Source organism: Artemia franciscana, chromosome 4, assembly GCF_032884065.1.
Source record: "Artemia franciscana chromosome 4, ASM3288406v1, whole genome shotgun sequence".
Classification (NCBI taxonomy): Eukaryota; Metazoa; Arthropoda; class Branchiopoda; order Anostraca; family Artemiidae; genus Artemia; species Artemia franciscana.
The window spans coordinates 58,571,506-58,598,806 of NC_088866.1; the positions used below are offsets into that span (position 1 = coordinate 58,571,506).

General features: G+C 34.6%; 1 protein-coding gene across 2 annotated transcripts in view; it reads left to right on the forward strand.

The window, feature by feature from the left end:
• LOC136026667 (tRNA-dihydrouridine(47) synthase [NAD(P)(+)]-like) overlaps nt 1–27,301 on the forward strand; it is a 109,377-nt gene that overhangs the window by 8,622 nt on the left and 73,454 nt on the right. For both annotated transcript variants that reach the window (XM_065703408.1, XM_065703409.1), the window contains exons 2-6: nt 1,567–1,628; nt 3,029–3,162; nt 5,833–6,025; nt 11,494–11,815; nt 20,716–20,910. In XM_065703408.1, coding sequence (XP_065559480.1) covers nt 1,585–1,628; nt 3,029–3,162; nt 5,833–6,025; nt 11,494–11,815; nt 20,716–20,910 — 888 coding nt within the window. In that variant the 5' untranslated portion in view covers nt 1,567–1,584. The remainder of the gene's footprint in view (nt 1–1,566; nt 1,629–3,028; nt 3,163–5,832; nt 6,026–11,493; nt 11,816–20,715; nt 20,911–27,301) is intronic.

The window sequence follows — 27,301 nt, forward strand, 5'->3', positions numbered from 1 at the left end:
ATCTGATACTAACAGGGGGTTTAAGGGAAAAAGGGCTGTTTTGGATCCTCTAATCAATTTAATTATTTCAAGAGTGTGCTAGATCTCAAACTATGTAATAAAATAAGCCCCCTTCCCAACTTTCAACAACTTTTTGTTCTACATGATGAGGTAAAATAATATATAAGAGATGCTTATCTCTTTGCTAAGGGAGTTGACTATGAAATAAAGAAAAGAGTAAATTATTGTACAATACTTTTAAATCTCATACTTCTTGAAATTAAGCTTTCTGGTTATGGGAGGGGGGTTGTTTTGAATCCTTGCATTTTTCTGAAGTTATAATTTATTCAACAGAGCATTTTCTGAAGTCCTATGTAAATATACAATTTTCTATTATTCAAAATCATTAGTTTTATTCGTATTTATAATTCTGTTCACTAGTCTTTATTAATAATAATAATAATTTATTTGTGACCCACTTGAAACAGCAGAGTATAAAAACAAACACACAGAAAAAAAACAAAAAAAAAAAAACAACTTCTGATAACACATTAAATTACTGTAGAAAACATTTTAGAAGATCATGAAAAGGGTTAATAGTAAAATGTATCGAGTCGGATAGTCTCTGGCGTAGCACTTTAAGTTTATTAAATAAATCTGGAGCCCCGAAATTTGTTACCATATCACTTTTCTTGTACCAGGGAGGAAGATACAACAAAAAATGGAGGAAACAAAAATAAGATGACTTGAGAGCCTTTAAATCTTTTCTTTTTAAAACAGGATACAATCCAGAAAGATATAAAACCGAGTGATCACAAAAGCAAGAATAAATTTGTGAAAGGGCTTTGCAGTTGTATTTCCCCCTGTTCGCAAACAATTTTAGAATAACCCACTTGAAGTTTAACCTTAGTGTCAGAAACAATTTTATTACAAAAAGAGACTAAATTGTTAGTAAGGGTAATGCCCAACCACCTTAAAAAAGTCACGCACGGAACGCTAAATTCAGAACAATTAAGTCTAGAAGATTGGTTAGGAGAAGGACCAAAATGAAGGAATTCACATTTATCAGGATTAAGGGTTAGACCTACGTTTGAGAAAGCAGTAGAGATAGAACGAACAGAAGCCGAAAGCCCAGATTTAGTTCTACTAATGAGAAGAATACCGTCTGCATAAGTAAGATATGAGACATTTGAACTACCTAAAAGGTAAGTTGTTGGAAGACTATTTAAAATATCAGCAATGCAAATTTTGGAAATTGATGGAGATAAAACTCTACCTTGTCTTACGGAGATCTTTAACATAGAAGGATCAGAAGAAGAAGATTTAACATGAAGGAAAGAATGACCATACCAAAATTTTAATAAAGAAACAATAGAAACATTCACTCCACATTTAAGCAAAGAAAACAGGGCTTGGGAGTGAACTACAGAATCAAAAGCCTTAGATAGATCTAAAGAACAAAAGCTATTGTGATGCACCTCTAATAAAATTTAGAATGTATACATTAATGTAGTTATGATTGATCATTTTCCTTTCCTTTAAATTACTTGGGTGAACCCCATATTATCTGCTTATTTTTCTTTACAGCTTTTATCTGTGATAAAAATGACAGAAGAAAATTTAAAAGGAGTGGCCAGAATTAGACAAGAGTGAGTTTTTTTAAGTTTTATATTCTTTGTTAAATACTCCCCATAGGGTGCTCAAAAAAGTGGACAGAGGCGGCTTCATCCCCTCCCCTTGCTCCTTGTCTAGAAGATAAAAGTGTACTAAGAGTAGAATGCTTTTGGATACTTTGAAATAATATAGCTTTTTTTCAGGAATACTGTAAGCAACTTTTTAAGATCTTTATTTCCACCACTGGAAATGTTTTGCCCGCTCCCCTCCCATTCAGAAAAAGTTCTCCATTTGCCTTATCCTAATCTATCTTCTTTTCTAACTTATTTGAGATACCTCCATTTCCAAACTTTTTTAATATGCTAGTCTAAAGATTTTAACTTCAGATTATAACAACTTCTGTCAAAAAATCATTGAATCTCGTGAGGCTTGCATATAAAGTCTTCAAACAAGAATTTAAATCCATCCGTCCCCTTTAGAGCAAATCCCTCAACCTATCTGACATAGTTTTAAAGTTCCCTTCTCTCAGACTGTAAATGGTAGACATATCCAACTTCCAATTTCATCACATTTTCCTGCAGTTTCCTTCCCTCTCCTTTTTCAGTGAAGTAACAACGATATTACTGATCAATGGGTCAATTTATTTAAATTTTACCTTATAGTGGGTTTGATCTTGCGCTGCTTTTTATTTCAGTTGCCCTATACTGTATTGTGAATTGTACTTGGGTTTTTTTAATACATCTTATAGTTTTTTGTTGATTGGCTTAAAATTGTCAACAATCTGTTCTTACATCCTGCACAGTTCCATCAACTTCAAATTTATCTCTAATTCAAGTGATGGTAACTCCTGTATGTGGCTCTGTGTTAAACTCCCTCTTAAAATTTATTTGCACTTCTACTGTGCTTTCATATTTCCAGTAGCATTTTAAAATAAATTTCCATCCTTCAAGTCAAGTCTGGCTGCAGCTTGGATGCAAGTTGCTCTTTAAAATTACTACCAGACTAGTATATATATATATATATATATATATATATATATATATATATATATATATATATATATATATATATATATATATATATATATATATATATATATATATATATATATATATATATGTTCATATATATATATATATATATATATATATATATATATATATATATATATATATATATATGTTCATATATATATATATGTATATATATATATACATATATATATATATATATATATATATATATATATATATATATATATATATATATATATATATATATGTATATATATATATATATATATATATATATATATATATATATATATATATATATATATATATATATATATATATATATATATCATTTTAGCCTTGTACTTTTGATTGTACTTTTGTACTTGTACTTTAATTTTTGATTTGTACTTTTTTTTTAGGTTTTTAGTCTGTTCTTTGAAGCACATTGCTGTTGGTACTCCGAATGAAGATCTAGTGCATGACTCAGAATTAGAAGAGCAAGGAGGTACCAAAAAAGTTAAACTTGAAAATGGAGAGGCTGTCAAGAAACGAGGTTTTTATCAGTCTAATTTGATAGCTGTAGATTTGATAAATTGTTTTTCTTTTACGTTAACACAAATAATCATATCTTGGATCCACCCTCTGGATAGAGTGCGACCCCTTAAGACAAGACAAAATGGGTTCATTGGCGTTAGTCGTTAGCGGGAACTAAATTATGTGTCTAATATTGTTAAATTAAATTTAGGCTTAAGGGAAGGGGACATATGTAATTTATCAAAAATTGGGAGGCTGTTAAGGAACAAGGTTTGCCTCGTGTCAGTTTTATATCTTTTTTTTAAATAGATAAAATGGTTTTTTAATATTAGAGTGAATGAATGCATTTTTGATAGCTCATAATTCTTGATTTGAGTGCAATAATCAAGTGAGTATTTCTCATTAAAGACTTTCTATAAAGTCAGGAGGTTTCATTAAAAGGTGATAGATTTTATATGCAGTTTGTAATTATACTTTGTTTTTTGTCAAGGCTCGGATGTGTAGTAGAAACTTTCCAGATTTTTTTTTTTTTGGGGGGGGGGGGAGGAGTAGCTACGGGGACTTAAAATTTTGTGTTTGGGGGAAAGGAATAAGATATTTTTCTACAATCCTTACAAATGAGGATAGCCGTGTTTCTTTCTTTTATACTTTTTATTTTTTCATATATTTCAAAATATCCAGAATCCAGTATTTGTACAAAACAGCATTAGCACTGGATTCAAAGGATCCAGTGCCGATACTGTTTTGTTTACTAGGCTTGAATTTTCTCAAGGGGTGTCACTCCTTAAGGTCACCCTGCAGTATTGTTTGCAGTCATGCATCTGGTTAAGCAAACTCGTGAAAGGTCCACCCTGGCTACTTAGGAGAAGAGAGGGAGGTTTTGAGTAAATTGGGACAGCGAAAGAGTGTACGTATCTGTGTTGGCCTCAGGCGGCTTAGCGCTGCAGTGAATTGTTAGTAGTTGTAGTATATTTTAAAATGTCTCAAGTCTGTGTGGAAGTGCTGCCTATGTACTTACGTTCATTTACAAAATCTAGATGCTAGTAATGTATTTTATTCTCCAAACGATGCTTAAATTGAGCTAAAACATGTAATTGTACCGGAAATTCGTACACTGGATTTGAAAATGAAATCATAATAGTGCTTGCTTAATCAGACAACTTAAATTTCTTGAAGAAACATTTTTAAAGACTATTGGACAAAAAATGTGGGTAACAGAATAATATTGGAAATATCACTCGGTTTATCTTACTAAACCCTATCACCTTGTGACTTGTGGAGTGGAAAAAGAATTGGTAGCTGAAGCACAATTGTTCCTTGCGGCAACGCTGTGGACAGTAGACCCTGCTTCAAATGAGTACCTAGAGAAATCCAGGAAAGATAAACAGGAAGGGTGTGCGAAAGCACAAGATGGCTGGCCCCTAACCTTCCATTGCACTTCCGGCTGAAGGGCGATGAAATGGAGAACAGCACCGCCGGTAGGAATTGTATGATTCAGTGCCATATTCTTTACTTTTTTATCATACTATGCTGAATTGGAAAACTGTCTTCAGAAAATTTCAGTTAATATCTTTTAAAGTCAAATAACTTGAATTTCTTAGAAAAAAAAAAAAAAAAAAAAAACAATCGGTATTGTTAATTAAACGAAACTCACTCAAGAATTGCACTTAGGTTACATCTCACAAAAACTGGTTTCGTAGCTACAAAGACAATTGAAGGGTGTTAAAATGCAGTGGACTTAAACAAAGTGGGCTATATATTTGCACATTAGAGGGAATGGTTCGGGGTAAGGTTAGGTTTGGAGTGCTGTCCAAGTACTTTACCCCCCCCCCCCCCTAATTTGCAAATATATGGCAAAATTACATTATTATATAAACTAAAGGTTATATGAATGTTATATTTCGTTAGGATAACCTAACTTCACTTCTTGGGTGTGTTTTGATTAATTATCAAGTACCAAACAATCTTTAAGGATTATTGTCTAAATAATATGAGCTGTGGAGCAATTCTCGTCCGATTTTAAAATTGACGATCCAGCTATAAAAATACTGCAGTAAAACTCCCTAAAACACCATCTATATTGCTGTTAAGCTCCTATATTGTCCCCTCTATATTGCTGTGCTATATTGCTAATTAAAATTGCAGAGAGGATTTTGCTATGTCTTAATTTATGCACAAGGAAACTAGAAGATACTACTAATAATAATAATGATAATTTATTTCAACCCTCTTTGCGTGCATGTAATACACTTAGAGGTATAAAAAGACGCAGAAAAATAAAGTAAAAATGGAAACAAGAAAAACTCACCTAAGAACAAATAACATCTCAGCTACTGAAGCAACACAATTAAGCTATACACCGTTATTGTCTTTATTAGTATCTATATTTGTAGCAGATATAAGATGATTAGAGTAGATCACACCTATCTCTCAATGGTGCCCTGCTTTAGAATTACAGCTGCTATTTTCCTTATAAATGTTGTTACTCAGAAGTGAAGAACCCGATTACTGTTAATCACTATTCAAAGCAACCTATTACAAAAATTAAGCTGGGATTTAGCCTAATTGGATTTAGGTAAATAGACTAATGTTCTAGAAATCAGAAGCACATATAAGTCTTAGTCACATCATTGTTTGTCATCTTTAGCTGATGCAGAACTTCAGATATTTAATTCAATTCTTCTTTTAGGACAAAATAAAAATCGCCCACAGACTGCAAGACAAGAAAAGTCACAAAAATTATGTCCTACCCTAATGAATGTTGCTGAAGATGAAACACCGAAACATTGCGTTCACGGCGAGAAATGCCAATTTGAACACAATATTAAAAAGTATTTACAAGACAAACCCAGTGACTTACCTGGGTCATGCTATGTTTACAGGTAATCCTTTAATTCTGTTTATAATACAAGGGGCATTAAAAATATACGCGGAATTTCTATCCATGAGGTATCTCTTGCGCCGATTGTCATTGCAAAACACATTACCTTAGTTTAGCTTTATATTTATGCGCACATGTATGTTCTCCAGTGTGAAAATAGTTTTTGTATTTTGCAGTTTTTTTCTGTATTTTTTATTACCAAGGCCATCCCAACTGAAGCCATCGCTATGAAGAGAAATGACTTAATTAGTCTTGGTTTCCAATCCATCGTTTTAGCGCCATTTATTTTGGCGTTGCTAAGGACATTACACTTATTGAAAAGAAGCACTGATGGTCATTCAACCACTGGTACTAAATAGATGGAAAAGGAGGAAACGTGGATGCCGAGCAGGGAGAAATGAAAGAAGAAGTCGCGTGGGATACGCTATTCCAGTAATTGGTACACACTAACCTTCAATCGTCAAAGTTAGTCTCTCGTAAAAACACTGGTAAAAATGAGAAAAATAAAAACAGGAGTCTCGCATTTTCCTGGTGAAATCCGTGCAAAACTTATCCATGAATTTGCTGTGTTCCTCGCCCTACCTCTTTCCACTCTAATTGATCAGTGCTTTGCGTCCGGAGTTTTTCCCTCGCTTTGGAAAAAAGCCCACATACGTGTCATTCCGAAGCTAAACCCACCTAAGGGCTGTGATGACTTGAGACCCATCTCCCTAACCCCGTGCTTTGCGAAAGTGACGGGATGTTTCATGCTTCGCTGCCTGTTAGCTCAAGTGCGTGAATCCTTCTGTCAACCTGGTGAGAATGTTTGACTGTATTCAAAAGTTACTAGAGACCCCGTGTTGTTTTGTTAATCTAGCTGTGATCGACTGTCGCAAAACCTTCTATCTCATCTCAGTGCATGCCTTAACTTGAAGCGAATCGGAGCCAAGCGTCAAACTTCAACAATTGTACTGGATTTTCTGTCTGGACGGCAACAGAAGGTATCCGCCCTCCACGAAGAAGACACTGATTCCGACTGGAGTGATATAACCTTTGGTGCCCCACAAGGCACCAAACTTGCAGGCATTCTCGCTATAATTAACTACATCCTGAGGGAGGATGAAAAGAGGTATAAATTTGTGAATGACTTATCTCTCATGCTTGCTTATCTACTTGAAGGTAATACTCCAGTAGCGGTGTTTGCTAGGGACATTTTCGATGAGCTAGATTTCTAGTGTAATGAATTCAACCTAACCATTAATGCTATCAAGTCAAAAATACTCCGGCTGAAGCCCCCTAAGAAGAGATTTACCCCCCCCCCCTGAATTCCTATTTCCTGCTGTGTCAGAAGTGAAAATAATGGGAGTCATCTCCAAAGACTGTTCTTTTGCCGCACATGTTGACTGTGTAATTAGGAAGGGTAACACTTCCCTTCAAACATTGTCTAAAATATGTCGTTTCGGTTGCGATGACAAAAATCTCCTTCGCGCCTACCTTTTACTATATGCGGCCAGTCTCGGAGTATCCATGTCCTGTGTGGGGACCTTCAGTACTACATACTGCTCACCTAATGCACGACCTAGAGTCAGTGCAGAATAGGGAAGTTAGAGCTATCCTGGGATGTAGTGATATTCCCTACCATGAAGCACTCAATAAACTTAAAATCCAGTGTTTTGAGTAAAGACTGAACAATATCATCATGAGATTTGCAAAAGCATTGCTTTCAAACCCAATCCACCGTGATATTTTCCCTGCAGATGCCACCTGCCACCCAACAGAAAAACCAGACAAATCTCAAACTGACACCTATACGTGCACTAACATCCGATATTGTAATTTTTTTTTGCCAGTTTTACCTCTATGTTTAACATGTAACGTTGTAATGTTTATGTTTATCTATGTCTATGTTTATCTAGGTTTAACATGTAAGAATGTATTATTTTTTTTATTTTTACGTATATGTTTAACATGTAGTGTTTTTGCAACTGTAAATTAGCCATGAGCTTTGAAAGTTGTGTAATAAACCCTTCTCTCTCTCTCTCTCCCATCTCTCTCTCTCTCTCCCTCTCTCTCTCTCTCTCTCTCTCTCTCTCTCTCTCTCTCTCTCTCTCTCTCTCTCTCTCTCTATCAGCAAGGTATTGGCAAGTGTTTTCTAGAACCCTGAAAGAATTGCATCTTCAGACTTTAGGAGGTTGAGAAACTGCCATAGGAACCCGTTGTGTAGAAGAAACTGAGAAAAGAAATTTCTTGAGAAAATTGAGAGCAGAATTAGCTATTAGAGTATTAAGGAAAACACTATCGTGGAATCCTATTCGATTTTTACAACGTTGCAGTCCATCCATCTTGTAGCCAGAATCTACCCCCGTCTGACCTTTTTCATTCCCAAATCTCAAAGAACAATTGAAACCCTTCTATTTTAATAGCACTGATTAACCAAAATACGCAGCTAGCATATGACTCATAAAGAGGCATCTTCTTCAAACACTTTTTAATAAATTCAGATACGCTGTCTCATAAACTGTGCAGGCGCTTCGAAGCATGACTAGTTTGAAAAAAGTGGAATGGTTGGACCCAGAGCCGTCCATAGGGGTGAGGCCTCATCCCCAAAGATATTTATCCTCCCCCCCAAAAAAACCGCTCACGTGCCTAGTATCATCTGTAAAGGGCATAGGGGGGATCTTATATAAGAAAAAAAAAATCATGGTATAATCTGTTGATGATGTTAGTCCTATAGTTCAACATGATTTAGTTTAAAAAACAGCAGTGTATATAAAGATTTTTTCCTCACCCTACGTTAAATCAAATAAGGCCCATACTTGGAGGTGGAAGAGTGTCCAAGAGCATGGTTCCATCCTTAAAGGATGGAAGCACCACCTGTAGAAGATCCCTCCCAAAACCAACGATGGAGGTTAAGTTGAAAAGTCGCTATAGAAAAATTAATTATAATATTTTAATAGAAAATTAAAAGTTTTCTGTAGTTTTTTTTCTAGAAAAAGAAAAAATATCCGCATATTCTTTGAATTGTATGTATAATATCCAATAAATGTGCAAAATTGAAAAAAGCACTTTGTCTTACAAAGAAGAGATAATTAATTATTAAAATGAGGTAGAGTGATTGCGTAATTTTCTATTGTATCTCTTTCTCTGAAACTTGTATTTTACTGAAGTGCAGTCTTAATATAGAATGTACCTTAAGAACATCTTTATTTCAAGTATTTAACATTTTCATTCTAAATATGATCAGTGTTTGCAGTTTAAACATAGTTGTTGATTGCTGTGACAATAAGCTGCGTAATAGCATACGTATTAAATTACTTAGGGGTCTACTGTATCCCTTTATGTGAAGCAAGAATTTTTCTGAAAACGGAGGATTAAATGAGATTTTATATTCAGGATATTCTCAGTTGAAGTACTTACGGTTTGTATTTTAAATACAACCAAGCGATTGTGTCCTCTTTCTTTGTATCTTTATATTTTAGTTGCAAAAAAGTTCACAGTGAAAAGTCGTAGTAAGCTCTACGACATGAAAAGCTCTGTAGTATTTTCCTAATATTTTACTGAAAACGCAGCATGTACTGGAAACATATTTTAGTGATATTTTTTTTTTATCTCGAATTGGTGCAAGGCTTTACCGTGCTTCTTTCTTTGAAACTCGTTTTTGATTGAATGCATTTACAGAACATTTTTATTTGTACTTTTTATAAGTACTTTATAATTTTTTCCGAATAAAGTTAGAATTTCCACTTTAAATACAATCGATTGATTATTTTATTGCATAATGCTTTATTGTACTTCTTACGCTTAAAATAGTATGTTACCATAGACACACCACGAACTGGAAATATATTCTATGTGCTTTTTTGAATACATCTTCTGCTTCTTTCTGTGAAATTGTTATTTTACTGAAAGCAAGGCATCTGCTGAGAATAGAAAGAAAAATGTGATTTAGAAAGAAAAATGTGATGAATAAATAGAAGGTATGTGCATGAAAATAAAGTGAAATAAAATTTCCCAGACCAAAATCGGGAATGACATTGGGGATACAAATCAAAACTATGCTATGAATGAGGGTGGCTGCTGCTCTTTACACTAGGTTTCGTTTATGCTTCATTGAGGGTATGATTAATATCTGTAGTCTTCAGGTAGCAGGGCAGGGAGAGAGCAGTGAGTCTAGAGCATTGCCAACCAAATGCACATACTATATAATTACTTACCCTTTAAAATTTTGATATCGCTTTTTATTATCGATTGAAGAAACTTGCTTTTTATGTATTTAATTTACCGTATTTTTTAATATCATATTTAGCGTTTTCCATTCTTTACCCCGTCCCTCCTCTTTATTAATACCGAAGTATAAACTTTGCTTAACAAGGCTTCAAAAACGATAATTACCTCTAAAAAAACACACTCTCTTTCCAAAAATTTGTCGGAAAAGAGGGGGGGGGGGGAGATTCTGAAATGCCAAAACAATTTTTTGTGAAGATTTTCCAGTTTTCAGGGGGTGGAAGCTCTTTGGGGATGCTTACGCAACTCCCATCTCTGTGCAACTAAGTTTATGAATGTAATATTTTACTTTCCACTATAAACACTTTTAGGTTAGTACAAGAGACGCCACAATCTAGGAATATACTGCACTCTTGTTCTGAATATTTTCCTCCAAATGTATGAAGATTAGGGGGTAAGCTGCCCTAACCTTCACTTATTTGCATATACATAATATTTCTCAGTCAATCGAAAGTTTTACCTGTCAAAAATACTTTTATTTCATTTTCGTTAGAAGTGGAAAGGTAGTATAGGCCAAAACTGTACTTTCTTAGCCTTGAGGTACCCTCCATCCTTTATTCCTACCCCTAGATCACTGATTGATTGACTTTCCTCATAATAGTTTCTGCGTGACTGTATAATATCTTAGGTAAATTAATGAAGTCTAAAGTTAATCAATTTGGCCAAATGAAGCTCTAAATTTTGTGTTCATATCCTAAAGACTGCATGGATCTTCAGGAACGAATGCACTACAGAGTCGGAGTTCAGTTTCTGAAACTGGGAGGTTGTGGAAATAGTTTTAAGGTGATTGGCTATATTGGATTAGTCTCTTGAAAGCAATTTCGATTTTTTTTTGGGACAGAATCACTGTTTTACTGTACAAAAATCAGCACTACTGAAGCACAATCACCAGAACTTAGAGAATTCTTTGCATATGTTCCCTCCCTGCACTTAAATTATAAGGCCTCTGGTTTGATACGACTATTCTGAGTGAAACCATAACGAATGAATATAAGAAACCTAAATGCGTTGCTAGCGTAGTCAAGAACAATACAAGATTCCATATTGAAGATATTAGCTTGAAACTACCGCTATGAGGCTCTCAGACATGTTGAATTGGGGCGTTTCTAAGGCTAGGTGATGCTCTACAGGGGGAGATAAATTTCCTGTCCCATAATTGTCTTCGGACATGTGCTGCTTCACTATAACCATTTTTTTGTTATGCAGGACTTATGGTCGTTGTCCTAAAGGAGCTACGTGTCGGTTTGGATCAGAACATTTGACACCAGAAGGCCGGAATATTGTAAATAAGGATATCTGGAATCCAGAATGGACTGCCGCCAAAAATTTTTTATCCAATGACCTCATGATAAGCTTAAGGAAGAAGAAGTATGATCTTAGAAAATCAGAAGATTTGGTTAAAGAGCAACAGAAAAAGTCCAAAGTAGGTGATATTAAAAGTCAAGATATGGAGGACGGGACAGAGGCAAATGTTGGACCAGTATCAGATGAAGATCTCATAAGGATCCGGAATGAAGAAAAGAGGAAGGTTTGTTTAGAATAGAAAATATTTTGTTTGTTGTTTAAAAATAATCGTGTTAAAAGTTGTGCTAAATAAGCTATTTATTCTAGAGATGAACATCTTTCGTTGAATATTTACATTATTATGGTATATAAATATTCGTCTAAATTTCGCATCTAAATCAACAATAAAGGCCATTTATCTGTGCCAAAAATTTTGTAGAAAAAAGTTAGCACGATCCGCATTCCTGTATATTGGGGTGGCACTTGTTGCGAATTTAGGAAAATGTACAAAGCCGTTTTATCTTCAAAATTTGCTTTACATTTTATTCCCAGCTGATAAGTCCAGTCCCATTTATTTTCTTTTTTTTATTTAATCATTTCAACGAACTAATAAAACCAAAAAAAAGTTTGAATAATAGTCCTATGAGCATTTTCTTGGAAATCACCATTTCTCATTTTCTTTCTCTACACAACCTTAATAATGAAGATCATTTAACAGTGGCGTCATAGAACGACAGTGTGGTGTAAGGAATAATATCTAGTTTAAGGTGTTGCGTCAAAAATACGTTGTATATATGGGGAAATGAGGAAATGGGGAAATGAGACCATCCAAGTGAACATTTTGAGAATGTGCTAAACCGAGATACAGTTGCAGGAAAAGATATAGATGAAAATGAAAAAGTTTGTGATACCTTGGATGTGAAGGAAGATTTGTTTAGTGAGGAAGAATTAGCGACAGTACTAGAAGGATTAAAAATAATAAGGCCCCAGGTGCTGATAGTATGATCAATGAGTTCCTTAAATATGGTGGCTCTGAGGTTAGGAATAAGCTACTGAAGATTATGAACATGATTTTTGAAAAAGGGGAAGTACCCAATGATTTTAGGAAAACCTTAATTAAACCACTGTATAAGAAAGGTGACAAGAGTGAATGTCGTAATTATCGAGGCATTAGTCTGGTCTCTGTAGGTAGCAAATTACTGAGTAATATGATACTTTTTAGACTGAGACATGCTGTAGACAAAGTTTTAAGGGAAGAACAATGCGGTTTTAGAAAAGGTAGAGGATGTGTCGACCATGTTTTCACTCTTAGGTTAATAATTGAGAAGTCCCTTCGTTGTCAAACACCTTTGGTCCTTAGTTTTATCGATTATGAGCAAGCTTTCGATTCTGTTGATAGAACAGCGTTAACAAAGGTCTTATCGTTATATGGTATACCAGAAAAATACATTAAAGTGATTTGCGCTATGTACGAGAATAATACTGCTGCGGTTAAGGTAGGAAATGAGGTTAGCAACTGGTTTTGTATTAAATCAGGAGTTAAGCAGGGTTGTGTTCTATCCCCCTTTATATGGATCATTTTGATGGACTTCGTCTTAAGGAGCACAGGAAAGGCAATTGGAGACCATGGAATCAAATGGGGAGGTAGAACGCTCCTGGACTTAGATTATGCTGATGATTTAAGCATATTAGATGAAAGTGTGAGCAAAATGAATGAATTTTTAGAGGTTTTGCGAGTTCAGGGTGCTAAAATAGGCTTGAAAATTAATGTTAAGAAGACTAAGTCACTAAGGCTAGGAATAAGTGAAGATGAACAGGTGACCTTAGGTAACGAAAAGATTGATCAGGTTGGGAGCTTCAGTTACCTTGGTAGTATTATTAGTAAAGATGGTGGGAGCAGTGAAGATGTTAAAAGTAGAATAGCTAAAGCTCAGGGTGTTTTTTCACAGTTAAAAAAAGTTTGGAAGAATAGAAAGATAAGCCTACAAACCAAGATTAGAATATTGGAAGCTACAGTGATGACAGTGGTCAAATATGGCTCTGAAGCATGGACACTCCGAAAAGCAGATGAAAATTTACTAGATGTTTTCCAGAGAAATTGCCTACGGATTGTTCTGGGTACCCGGCTGACTGACCGTATTTCAAACAGTAGGTTGTACGAAAAGTGTGGTTCAATCCCGCTTTCTGGGGCTATAATGAAAGAAAGGTTGAGATGGCTAGGCCACGTTCTACGGATGAAGGATGACAGATTACCGAAGATTGTCCTTTTTGGTCAACCGTCTGGGGCTACACGGAAAGCAGGTCGTCCTTGCCTGGGTTGGGAGGATGTCATAAATAAGGATTTAAAGGAAATGGGAACTTCCTGGGAGGGTGTAAAGAGGGAGGCTTTAAATAGATTAGGTTGGAGGAGGAGCGTGCGTAGCTGTGTTGGCCTCAGGCGGCTTGGTGCTGCAGTGAGTTATTAGTAGTAGTAGTAGTATGATGACGATCGCTGTATATGTGATCGAAATATCTTATCTTTTGTACCTGCTTTTTTCACTGTCTAAATAAATGGATTTATCCCCGTTTTAAAATTAACTTGTTCATCATAGAGCGACAGTGTTGTTTAAGCAAATAATAAAACCATTGGAAAATCTACGAAACTAGCAGCGAATTTCAAACTACTATTCTTTACGAAGTAAGTGACTCGAAGATCTACACAGGTATAAATTTCGGATTGGGGCGGGGGTCAGGTACTCAAAAAATTGGCAAGCAGATTAACTGTGTGAAAGATATTGGAGACTATCAGCAAGACATGTCAGACAACGAGTTTTTACGAACTAAGTATTTTCCAGACGTCGCAAGTGCAAATTTGGGTACAAAGTCGGACTGCAAGTCCGACAATTGTCGGACTGCAGACATAAGGAAGAAAGAAAGTGCAAGTCAGGGGAATCATATTATTTGAAAGAAAGAACTATAATAGAATATAAATTATAGATGATTGAAGTTCGTTTCCCTTCCATCCCTCAACATAAAATGTAAATTCTCCTTACCTCTGTTCCCCACCCTATAAAACAGCAAAGCTTTAACCCGAACCCCCTGTCATGAGACAAAACAGGATAGACTTACCTAACTTGCGTATGAATTCATTATGATTTTAATGAAACCTTGTCTAGAATCTCATTTGTGCAATACTGACAATTTCCACTTTCCTCCCCGTTAGAATACAAGCTCCAAAACACCTAAGTATTATTCTGATCCTCTCCCAATTTGCAATGGTGTGCCTCAGGGAGTCTTGAAATTAATTTCTCTGATAGGTAGAAATTTTTTGATGATCAAACTGTCTTTGAGAAATTTTAAATATAATTTAATGAAATTTTAGAGATCTATTAATACAATTTTAAATATAGTCCAATGTGTATCCTTGAACAGATATTATATGAAACTGTTTCTGCATGACAGTCAATCCTTTAAATCTATAAATTTTAACAATTAATTTCCTTAAGCCCCTCTTTCACTCATCCAATGTCCCATATAATATTGATTAGTATTATAAAACTACCGGGTTTTATCATCTCAAGCGATTAAGATTAGCATATTAGATGATATTTTAAAACATGGAAGTGCGATACTTTCTCTTGTCAAACTCCTTGGAAATTTAAATATGCTAAATTTGTTAGTTTTAGATTTTTTTTTCATTTGTACATAATTTTCCAATCTTTAGCCAGTTCTAAGTGTATCATTGGTTTCAAACTTTTTCTTTTGATTTTGTTTTTGATTCTGAAATTTGAATTCGGTTCTTCGGGGCTTCAAAACACGTTTTTTTGAAATAAATATCATATCCGTTTGGCATCCTGGTACCTTTAGTGAATTGTCGCAAAGAGTAAAGGCAGTCCAGAGAAGGTGTTTTATTTCTAATTATTATCAATGAGGGTAAAGTCCCATATATCTCTTTTCTACGGAAGGCCAATCTTGTCACCCTCAAGGAAACCAAAAATTTGCTTGTTTTTCCAAACACTGCCCTTCGTAGACATCGGACAAATTTAATTTTCCAAGTAACCCCCCCCCCTCCTTACCTCGTCTCCCTCGCTCTGCTTCAACAAAAATTCCTATATGTACCCTAATAAAATCTCTTATAGAAAGATAAAAAAGAATTTTTTCTTGCAGGTAGTTTATATTTTAAACAAGTAAATCCCTCCTCTCCCTGTTCCAATGCTCATTGTGTATTGTTCATTTTGGGGTTTTTTAACTTGCTTTTTATAGTTTTTTTTTTTATAAAGAAATTGTCTTAAAAATTTGGAAAGCTGAAATTAGAGCTATTTTTGTGAACTTCTCGTTTAAAAATACTATCTTTGTATATCTTCGATACATAGAGAGTTTATAGAGAAGTTTTTATCGAACATTTCTAAGGCTACTTGTGAAATTTTTATGAAAAATCCCATTAATGTTTGGCTATCCCATATCTGTTCGAGGATACATGTCTCTATGACAGATAGATCGTCAACAAATTTTCGTCTAACCGAGAAATTAACTCTAAGGTTGTTTACCAATGTCAGAATGAAATTGGGTTTAACAGGGCTCCCTGGGCACACCATTTTAAATTGAGATCTGATCATAACATACAGTTCTGACAACTTGTGTTCTATCGGAGTGGAAAGACGTAATTATTCTAATTAATTAGGAGCAAACTTGAAATTCAATTAATAGTTTTCTACCAATGTATTCTGTTTAATTAAATCAAAAGCCTTTTGTAAGTTCTATGCTATCATATTGAGTCTGGTGTTAGATTCTTTAAGTTTGTTACATATTGGGTACCAAACGATAGATAACGGGTACAAGATAGATTAGTTACGTAGAAGATGTAGAAGATTAGTTACGAAATTACCCAAGGTCAACGATTGGGATTATGTTTACTTCCAACTACACACCTATAAAGCTTTAATATACTCAGGAGAAAACAGGAGTAAATCTAAGGGTCGAACACCATCAAAATATTGCTTAGAGATAGGCCTAGGTAAGCCTCTTCACACAAGGAAACATGTTAAGACAATAATTCTTGCTTTATAAAATGCGGAATAATCTTAGTTAACACACCTCGCATGGGGGGAACCTTTATCTTCACTTATTTCACGGTTTTACACTTTTTCTACTACATTTATATTTTTTTTGTGTCTATTCTCTAAGTCTTGATAAACGTGCTCAAGCAAACGCGCAACCGCCGTCTAATCTAGCCTAACCTATCCCCATTTCTTACTATTTCTTACTATTTTCTACTTTTTTTACCCCAATTTCTTACTATTTTCCTATTAACATGTGCCATGAGAAATAATTAGATGGCACTGATGATGTTTATTTTGTGTTTGAAAGCGGAGAAATGCTTTTTGAATCCATGCTTATTTGTTCAGAAGTTTGTTAAAAAAAAATTAAAACAATGAAAGAAGTAAAGATAAAGGTTCTCCCCAAGCAAAATGTGTTAGCTATGATATCTTGCATATTATGAAGTAAGAATTGTTTTCTTAGCAGGTTTCCTTATGTGAAGGGGCCTATTCGGCTTACACCCTTGCTTTTTACCTTTCGTTCAACAATAATAAAAAGCTGAAATTTCAACAGTTTGTGAATTTACCAGTAAAGGCAATTTCATAAAAAAGTAAGGACAACGGTTTTGAGAAAATATTATACCATTGTTTTACCTTGGTAGAAAACACATTTACTACTACTACTAACAACTCACCGCAGCACCAAGCCGCCTGAGGCCAATATGGCTGCGCACGTTCACTCTACATCTTAATCTATTCAAAGCTTCCAGCTTGACCACTTCCCAAGAAGTTTTAATTTGCTTTAAATCCTTCCTTACGACCTCTTCAGCCCAATCAGGGACAACCTGTTTTTTGGTTGGTCCTAGATGAATGGCCAAAAGGAACGATATTTGGCAATCTGTCATCGTGGCTCTTTAAAACGTACCCTAGCCTACTCAGCCTTTCCTTCATTATAGCCTCAGAAAGTTGGATAGAAACAAACCCTTAACTATTTATTTCTAATACAAAAAAGCAGATTCACATGTTTCTGCTTTTCTATGCCTAAGCAGCAAGTTGGCTTTGAATGTTTTACCATGCTTAAGTGCATTCACTTTCTCTCAAACTACTTTTTTTAATTGGCTGGTAATGTACGTTTAAGTTTCTGCTTTTTTTTTTAGAGAAGCAGTCTATGTATCCTGTTTTAATCCGATTCTCAAAGCTAAAAACTTTGTGATTAATGTCATCATTCCCAATGATAATCGGTTTTCATTGGTAATCCGAGTTTCAAAATTTAAAAGCTCACCATTGGAAATTAGTCCATAAAGGTCGATTCACCAATGAGATTTTACTAATACCAATTTTCAGCCCGTTCTGAAACCTTGTATTAAATGATGCTAGTGATCAAATTTTACCATTCCGATTTGTTAATTTAAACACTGAAATCAACTAATACCCTTGTTGTAAATGTATCAGTCTTTGTTTCAGATCTCAAATAATCCTTGTTCCTCATATCATCCAAGTGTTCTTGAGTTTCAACGAGTTCCACTAGCTCCTCCCAATCCTTCAATTCTATTTTATTCTACTTTTACATTTATTATTTATTCCTCTTCTTAGCTGGATTGCCACTGAGACGCTTTCTTATAATCTTATTATTGGAATCAAATTTAGTAATTATTATTTCTTCTTCTTCTTATTTGGATTAGTGTGGAGACATTTCGCATAATCTTGTCGCCGGAATAGGCCACTGCAATGGATTGCTCTGGATTGGACTGCAGTACTCCTGCAGTGGATTGCAGTACTCCAGGTACTGCAGTAACAAGCACAGATCAATCCCACTGCGCCACTACGTGACATCTGCTATTTTTGTTTGCGGTTTTCCCTACCTGGATAATGTTTGGGTGTTAGCCAATCAGAAGTTTCTACGAAAAACTCAGACTGGCTCAGCCTTAACTAAGGTCAAATCGATTAAACTTCAGTTTTGATTCGATCCAGTTATAGACGATACCTAAATGTCTGTTATGAACTATTTCCGTTTCAACTGATTTAGAAAATAGCGCTAGCTAAATCTCAGAATTAGCCAAAACTCGCTGTGAATGAATTTCAGAAAATTCAATACTAGAAAATTTATGATCAAATTTTGCAAGGGATTTCATTAATGAATAAAAATGGTAGCTTTCCCCTAGAGGGGGCAAAGCGACTAGGGGTCTACAAAAGAGTATGCAGATTTGTGCCAATTAAATCGAGGTTCAAATTTTGTTTGGTACTTGGTATTTTTATATCCAATTTAGTTGAGAAAATTACAAAGGGAATTTAATTTTATATAATTAGTATTGCTGACTAGAAAAATACTGGCATTCGGGATTTTACAGAGGATAAGGTCAGCAATACCATGCGATTGCTGGTAGCACATGAAGTAAAGAAAAAAAAAATAGTGATTGAAAAATAAAATGAAATTGGCGAGAAAACACGAAAAAAAGGTTTTTTCTCTTCTCGTCAAGTTTACTTCAAAAGGCAGATTTTATTTTTGTTTTATTATTTTTTTCTGAGCACTGAAGACGACTTGGTGGAGGTCTTTGTCGAAATATCTGTTTTTCTCGGTTCAGTTTTTTCTACTGCCTGACACTGCCCTCGTTTTTTCTCGCCTATTTGATTTTATTTTTTATTTATTTTTTTTTCTTCTTTACTTCATACATCATGTATAGCCAGTGTGGTCTTAGAATGTATTTATCGCTGGTAGCGTTACTTTCTTTGAGGAGTCTTTAATTTGAGGAATAACAAAGGGAGCAAAAGACAATCAAATTAAAGGACATGGTGAAATTTTGGGCCTTGCTCTACCCTATTTTAATTTCATCGTAATCTGAAAGATTGGAGGGTAGGAATTAATTGAGGATTAAGGTAATTATATACAAGTAATAATTTTGCACTTCCTTTTTTACCTAGATGGCGGTCATGGGGACATAGCTTTATGAATGGGGTGTAGTATTTAATTGTCAGTGGGTTAGGATTCTGTGTTTAGACCTATGTTACGGCTATTGCTTCGATTTAATATGTCTTAAAATGGGCATTTAATTCAGTAAATTTGTTGAAATTCGGACTTTCAGCGTTCATAACGAGGAACTTTGGGAAAGTAAAACAATTACTAAAATAGACATTTTTTTTATTCGTTTTTTTAACCGGATGTGAGTAAGACGAACATGAAACTATCTAAATACAGGGATCGTTTTGTAGATGTTAGCTGGACTGCATACGGAAAATAAAATTAAAAATGTGGGTTAGACTAGGCCTGAGAGGAAAAGAGGATAGACGGTAGTTTTCTGAGATAAAGTTAACCTGACTGGGAACAGAAGTAACATGGGGATAATCTTTTAAACAACTGTTTTCCGGTGATTGCCATGATTAGAATGACGATTTAAATATGTTGAGAAACTTTTCATCTGTAAGAGAGTTGGGAGGATGTTGAAGTAAAATTCTGAATAGAGGAGGAGGTAGGTGACAAGAAGGAAAATTGGTTGCAGGAATTAGAGAAGCTGAGTGGGGAATGACGTTTCTAGGAGACTGGGTACAATGTTCAAACGGGGAGTAAAGTTCTTGTTCAAGTAAGGAGGATGGGAGTTGATTGAATAAGGGAAGGGATTGATGAATAAGGGAGAAGGGTTTATTAATCGCCTAGCTGTGTACCAGGATCTCCAACGGGAGTTTTTTGTAAGAGAACGATGCACTAAAAACATGGTTAGGTAGAGAGAGTAAAATTCATGAAAAGTGCTTAGGTATTAACTTTCCAATAGAGGGGCTGAAAACCCCAGGATAAGAGCTTTTGACCATCGTGATTCTAATGGTGCGTTCTTCATTTCCATCCCGATTCATTTTTAAGGGATTTCTAGCTAGTTTTGTAATTTTTTTTAAATTTGTTTTTGCATTAAACTTCCACAAATAAGGTATACTAATAATCGTTCCTGGATTGGCATTAAACGGCAATATGCATCTTAATAAACAGGTTTTTTTCAAAGCAGGCTTTTAAATTTTCGGTTATTAGAGGGAGGGGTTAGACGCTCTTTCATAAATTTATTCTAATGAGTTGGTCATTTTGGTTGCCGAAGGATCCTTTGATATTCTTAGGTAAATTTATAATTTTCCTTATTTTACGTTTTAGATTGACTGGAAGGGGAAACTGTACTTGGCTCCGCTTACAACTGTTGGTAACTTACCATTTAGAAGAATTTGTAAAAAATTTGGTGCTGATATAACCTGTGGTGAGATGGCAGTAGCTGAGAACCTACTTAATGGAGGGAAGCAGGAATGGGCACTTGTTCGAAGGCATGAATCAGAAGATATTTTCGGAGTTCAAGTAAGAAAAAGAGGGTAGTTTTGTTTGGTTTAAAATAGTAAATAATATAGTCTTATATCAGTGTTTACATATATATAGGCTAATTATGAAATACTACTATTATATATTCAACTGTGAAGTATCAAAGATCGGTTCTTGGAGAGATTTTTCTTTTTTTCTATTAAAGTTTATTTTGTATTCTTATTTTAGGTTTAAAAATGGACGATTTTGATCTAGCCTCTATTGATATAGATTTTAATCTCTGCGCCAGAAGCGAAAAAAATAAAAATAAAAAGAGAAATGGGAGCTACTTTTTTTCAAGAAAAATAGAAAAAACGAAACATTCATGATGTAACTTAATTTGTTGGAACTAAAAAAGAAATAAGCTACTGGAATAATTATCATTATATTTATTGTAATAACTATATTTATTATACTATATTTATTTATTTATTAGATTATTCATAAGCTCCTGAATTTCGATATAACATCATAAAGTCACTCTTGGGTGCTGCACAAAGCCTCAAAATATGTATTTTTAGTTGCATATTTTCCTAATACCTGAGAGGTGCCACTCAGATCATTCTGAAAAAGATAAAGTTTATCCTGTACCCTACAACATCAGGAGCGAAAAAACCCAAATATTTCAACATATATTTTGACATGCGTCATGAGCGGACATATAATTGCAAAAATTAAATAATTGAAAATTTTGACAAAAACACATTAGTATATATTTAAGTTTGACTAAACGACATTAGGATATATTTCTGTTGCAAAATCAGACTTGAAAATAGATCAAAGAAAAAAAAAGAAGAAAGAAATTATGTATACGAGGTGTGTTTTTTTTTTTATTAAGGTCTCTTTGAACAAAAGTACTCAACGGAATATTATTTCAAAAAAGTAAATTTATTTTCAAAAAGCGCATACTTTACTCTATTTTTCGACATAGTTACCAAGTTTTTTGAAGCACTTTCATACTTCTCAGCTAATTTTAAAGTGAAGTTTTTAAAAGAACTTGCCGCCGGTTCCAATAACCAAGAGTTCACTGCTGTTTTTACTCCGTCGTCATCTTTTTAACGGTTGCCACCGAAAGGTCTTAAAAAACTTCTCGGGATGTCGTGAAACGTCTTGAAGAGAAATATCTTAAAAAACGACTTGGGATGTCTTGAAACGTCTTAAACTGGAGAAAAAACATCGGTTTCATATATCACGCCGAAATCGAGGCAACAGAACATCGAATGGAAACACACACATTCCCCTGAAAATTTGAAGGTCGAACCTCCTCTCCCCCAGCGCAAAATCATGGCATTGGTGTGTAGGAATAGGCGTGGTGTTTTTTTTGGTCGACTTCATGCAACTGATTAAAATCGCTGGTAGCATTGCTGTCTTTGAGGAGCCTTTAATTTGAGGAATAATAAAGGGAGCAAAAGACGATCGAATTAAAAGGATGTGGTCAAACTTTGGGTCTGACTCTTCCCCATTTTAATTTCATCGTAATCTGAAAGGTTGAGGGGTAGGAGCTAATTTAGGGAAAAGACAATTATGTACAAGTAATAATTTTGCACTTCCTTTTTCGACTAGATGGCGCTCATGGGGACGTAGCTATATGAATTGGGTGTAGTATTTAATTGTCAGTGGGTTAGGATTCTGGGTTTGTACCTTTATTAGGGCTATTGCTTCGATTTGATATGTCTTAAAATGGGCCTTTAGCTCAGTAAATTTGTTGAAATTAAGACTTTCAACGTTCGTAAACTTTGGGAAAGTAAAACGATTACTAAAATGGACAATTTTTCCTTTTTTTTTATTCCTTTTTTTTTAACCGGATGTGAGTAAGAGGAACATGAAACTGTCTAAATACAGGGATTGTTTTGTAGAGGAACCACTTGTAGAGGAACAACAGAGGAACCACTATCAATGTAGAAGCGTGTTGTCTAACCCTCATAAAGCTCCTCAGAGCGATTAAAAAAAAGAAACCCAAAAAACTCGGCACGCTGACAAAGGGAATTATCCTTCTTCATGACAATGCAAGACCTCGCACTGCTGGTCAGACGCGTAATTTGTTGGACGGTTTTGGCTGGGAAGTTTTAGATCAACCACAATACAGTCCTGATGTTGCGCCGAGTGATTACCATCTGTTTATCCACCTCAACAAATCAGTGGCAAACGTTGCAATGATGATGACGATGTAAAAACGGAAGTGAATTCCTGGTTACCAGAACAAGCGGCAAGTTTCTATATAGAGGTTACTTTAAAAATTAGTTGAGAGGTATGATAAGTGTTAGAACAAACTTGGCAATTATGCTGTTAAATAAGTAAAGTTTTTACTTTTAGGAAGTAAATTTGCTTTTTAAAATAATCATCGTTGTGTACTTATGTTCAAACGGACGTTAATAAAAAAAAAACCCGCCTTGTAATTAGTCTTAAAGCTGTACACAGTTTCACATCACTCACATAATCTCCTCTTAATACTAGGGTTAAACTGTATATATGTGTTCGTTTGGTTCAGTAGATCATTTTTGTTAGTTTATTCAAGATGGTGCAGGTGTAGGATCTGTATATTAATATGTGAAGAAACATGTGAAGAAACATGTGAAGATGTATATGTGTATATTATTGCGCGCAAAAATCAATCCATGAAAAAGTCACTATTACTGATGAAGCCAGATCACCATGAGAGATCAGTGGAGGAAGCATAGGAAGATAGGGGATGGGGGTAGTACTGAGTAAAGCTTTGTACGGACATTCTTGAAGCATTTGAGAGAAAGGTTCGCTTTCTGGTAAAAGACTTTTCAATATTTTAAAGAAAATAGTAGAGCGAGGCAAATGACGCTTTCAGAAATTAGTTTACTTATCAAATCCTAAAAATCTCTGACTATTTTATTAACAGAGCTTAGCTATTTATCTTAAAAATGTTAAAGAATTCTGTCTCGTAAGCAGTTACTTCCCTTAAATGATAATGGACAGAACAAATTCCATTCAGACGAAAATGAAGTTGGGTATATTAAGCTGAAACGGAAAACTAATCAGGCTGCAACCAAGTAAGGATAGCTCTAGCCCCCTCCGTCAGGTTTGTATAACTGCTGAAAGCACTGGGCAAATGGAGACGCTACATTAGCTATCCACTATTTAAGAAATCTGCTTATGTGGAATTAGGAGCGATTAGAATAGAGCAACATCTGCTAGCGCGAAAACGCAGCTGTGTCAACTTAGGATTGTCTTTGGCTATTCATCATTCTAGGAAGATAACTAATGATAAACTATCCGTCCCTTATCAGGGATCATAATATTGAAGATTAATCTGGATTGATGGTAATGACAAACAAATCTAGGAATGAGTAGTCTTCAATAGAAAGCCAAACGGATCTCCATAGTGATACAAAGCCGTCGACATAGATGTTTTCTGTCTCCAGGGATCTCCAATGGCTTCTTACTATCGTTAATCCTTCCAGTTTTATTCAATAACATTAATGCTATTCCATAATAGTATAGTATAATAATCATATAATGCAATATAGATTATTTAGTTTAATGTATATAATATAATTATTGAATATACACAAAATTTACTGTTTCCATTGACTGTATCAGACAGTTTGTGGTAACGAACTGTAAGTAAGGAGCGACCCGGGTCAATAGAAATAGAAACTAAAAAAAAACGGAATTTTGAGTCGAAATTAAAAGAAACGCCTTATTATGGTGATTCCAAATATATAAGTTTCATTAAGTTTAGTTTTACCCATCAAAAGCTAAGAGCTTGAGAAAATTTGCCTGATTTTCGAAAAAAGGGGAAAACGCCCCTTAAAAGTCATAGAATCTTGATTAATTTTAGTCATAGAGGTTTCAAGCTCCTATCTGCGAAAATGTGGAATTTTGTGTTTTTTACCAGAAGAAAGATCACGGATGCGTGTTTATTTGTTGTTGTTTTTTTGTTTGTTTTTTTCTAGGGGTGATCATATCGACCCACTGGTGCTAGAATATCGAGAGAGGGCTCATTCAAACATAAATCAAAAGTTCTAGTGCCCTTTTTTAGTGACCAAAAAGATTGGAGGGCAACTAGGCCCCCTCCCACGCCCTTATTTCTAAAATTTGTCCGATCAAAATTTTGAAATAGTAATTTTGTTCAGTATAATTGAAAGGCTGACAAACTATGCCTTTGGAGATAACATACCCCCTACAGCCCCTAGGGAAAGGTATTTAGGTTATAAAATTTGTCCATTTTCTACGTATAGTATCTGTTATTGAGGAGCATGCATACATTTTTTGGGTGAGGGGGGTGAACTTTCGGCAGGACGGATTTTTCACGGGGAGAATTTTCCCTGGGGAGGGAAGTTTTCTTGGGGGTGATTTTTTTCAGGGGAGATTTCACACTGAGTGAATTTGCCAGAATATATGTGCGAAATTCTTCTCATGCCTTGCTTTCTCTTTGCCAACTCAATTTACGCGTGGACGTGGAGTTTTATGCACTTGTTTTTTTTTCACCGGGGCTGAATTATCTAGAAAATATGCCGGTGGGGAGAAGGGATTTTGTGTGGAGGTGGAGCCAGATTTCTTGGCATTGCTTAAAAAACAACCAGAAATTAATAAAAAAAGTTTTTCAACTGAAAGTAAGAAGCAACATTAAAACTTAAAACAAACAGAAATTATTAAGTATATGAGGGGAGTTGCCCCCTCCTAAATATCTCTTTCTTTAAGGTTTAAGGGTTAAAGTGAAGATCAAATGAACTGAGATTACGAAGTGAAGTTGAAAAAAAAGAAAACAGCGTATGCCGTCTAATTTTTATCTCAATAAAAGGAAATAAGCGAAGTTTTAATTTTCTTGTTAGACTTGTAGACTTGTTTTCTTGCACGGATTCCTGAATCTTTGCATTTTTGTCTACATTACCTTTAATATATTTGATTCAAAGAAGATGTTTAAGCTCACTTTAAGCTAGTAAGTGAAAATATCTGATCTTTTTTTTGCGATTTTGAATGTTTTATTTAAATATAAAGGTACGCGAGATGAAAATAATAAAATATTTTTAATAACTTTTCGAACAAAATAATAAAAATAATGTAATACTAAATAAAATTATTAAGAAAACTTTTTTTATAAAAAGAATAAAGACAAAAATAATAAATTTATTATTTTATTATAAAAATTGAAATTGAAATAAAAACAATAAATGCAAATAAAGTGGAAAACAGGGGAAAAGTAAATATGGATATAAAACTAACTTGGGCAAAAAAGAAACTTTTTAGTTTTCAATTAGAACCAATTCGTATTAACATATGTCTCAGGAAGGGGATACCCTCCTCTAAATCTTTATTTTCCATATTTATTTCGTCTGGTTTGCTCAAACTTAACAAAATGTACATAACTGGAATCAGTGTCATAGGGAAATCTTTTGGGCCATGGAACAACACTATGTAGACACATAACAGCCACAGACTTGTAAAAAACTAAGTTTGAAATGTAAAACAAACCGTTAGAAGGCAAAATGAAAATAGTGATCCTCTCAAACGAAAAGCAAACCCAAAAGAATGTTTTTATATAACCGATCATGAATGGACTGTTTTCATGCGTTACAAATCTTATTTCCATTTCCTTTTCTTTGACTTCCTATATGAAAGTGGTTAAGCAGTACCGTATCGCATAGAATATAGGGGGATACTATATCTAGCCCAGCTTAGTCGTTAAATTAATCGTCAAATATAATCAGAGGCAGCGCTGAAGCGCTGCCTAAAAAAGGAGCCATAAATCTTCAATTTATTATTTAAACCTATTTGTTTTTGTTTTGTTTTTTTTTCTTGGCCACTTCGTATGAAAGAGGTGGTTGTGAAAAGTTCGGACGGAGCTTTATCAAATAAGCTCCGTCCGAACTTTTCACAACCACCTCTTTCATCCCTTTTTTAGGCAGCGCTTCAGCACTGCCTCTGATTATATTTGACGATTAATTTAACGACTAAGCTGGGCTAGATATAGTGTTCCCCTATATTCTATGCGATACGGTACTGCTTAACCACTCTCATATAGCAAGTCAAAGAAAAGGAAATGGAAATAAGATTTGTATGCCCCTGAGCTCTAAAGCCTCTTAAGAGCTATAGTAAAACAATATTGTTGAAGTGGCATAATTTTTACCTTTTAACTTTTCTAGCAGATAAAGCCACTGTACAGTGTAACAATACTTGACAAATGATACAGAATATGGATTTATTTTGGATTTCCAGGGATTTTTCTATGAACAGTTTATACTTCAGTAATCTTTCTAAAATTGTTGTTGCCTTCATCCCCAACTCAGAATTGATTTAAAATGAAGTATCTATTTTACTAAAATCATAACTTAAATTTAAATGTTTCGAAGAGAAGTACTTAGTTACTGCTTCGTCAATTTGTAGTGTAAGTGGAGATAGGAATCAACCCTGCTTAACT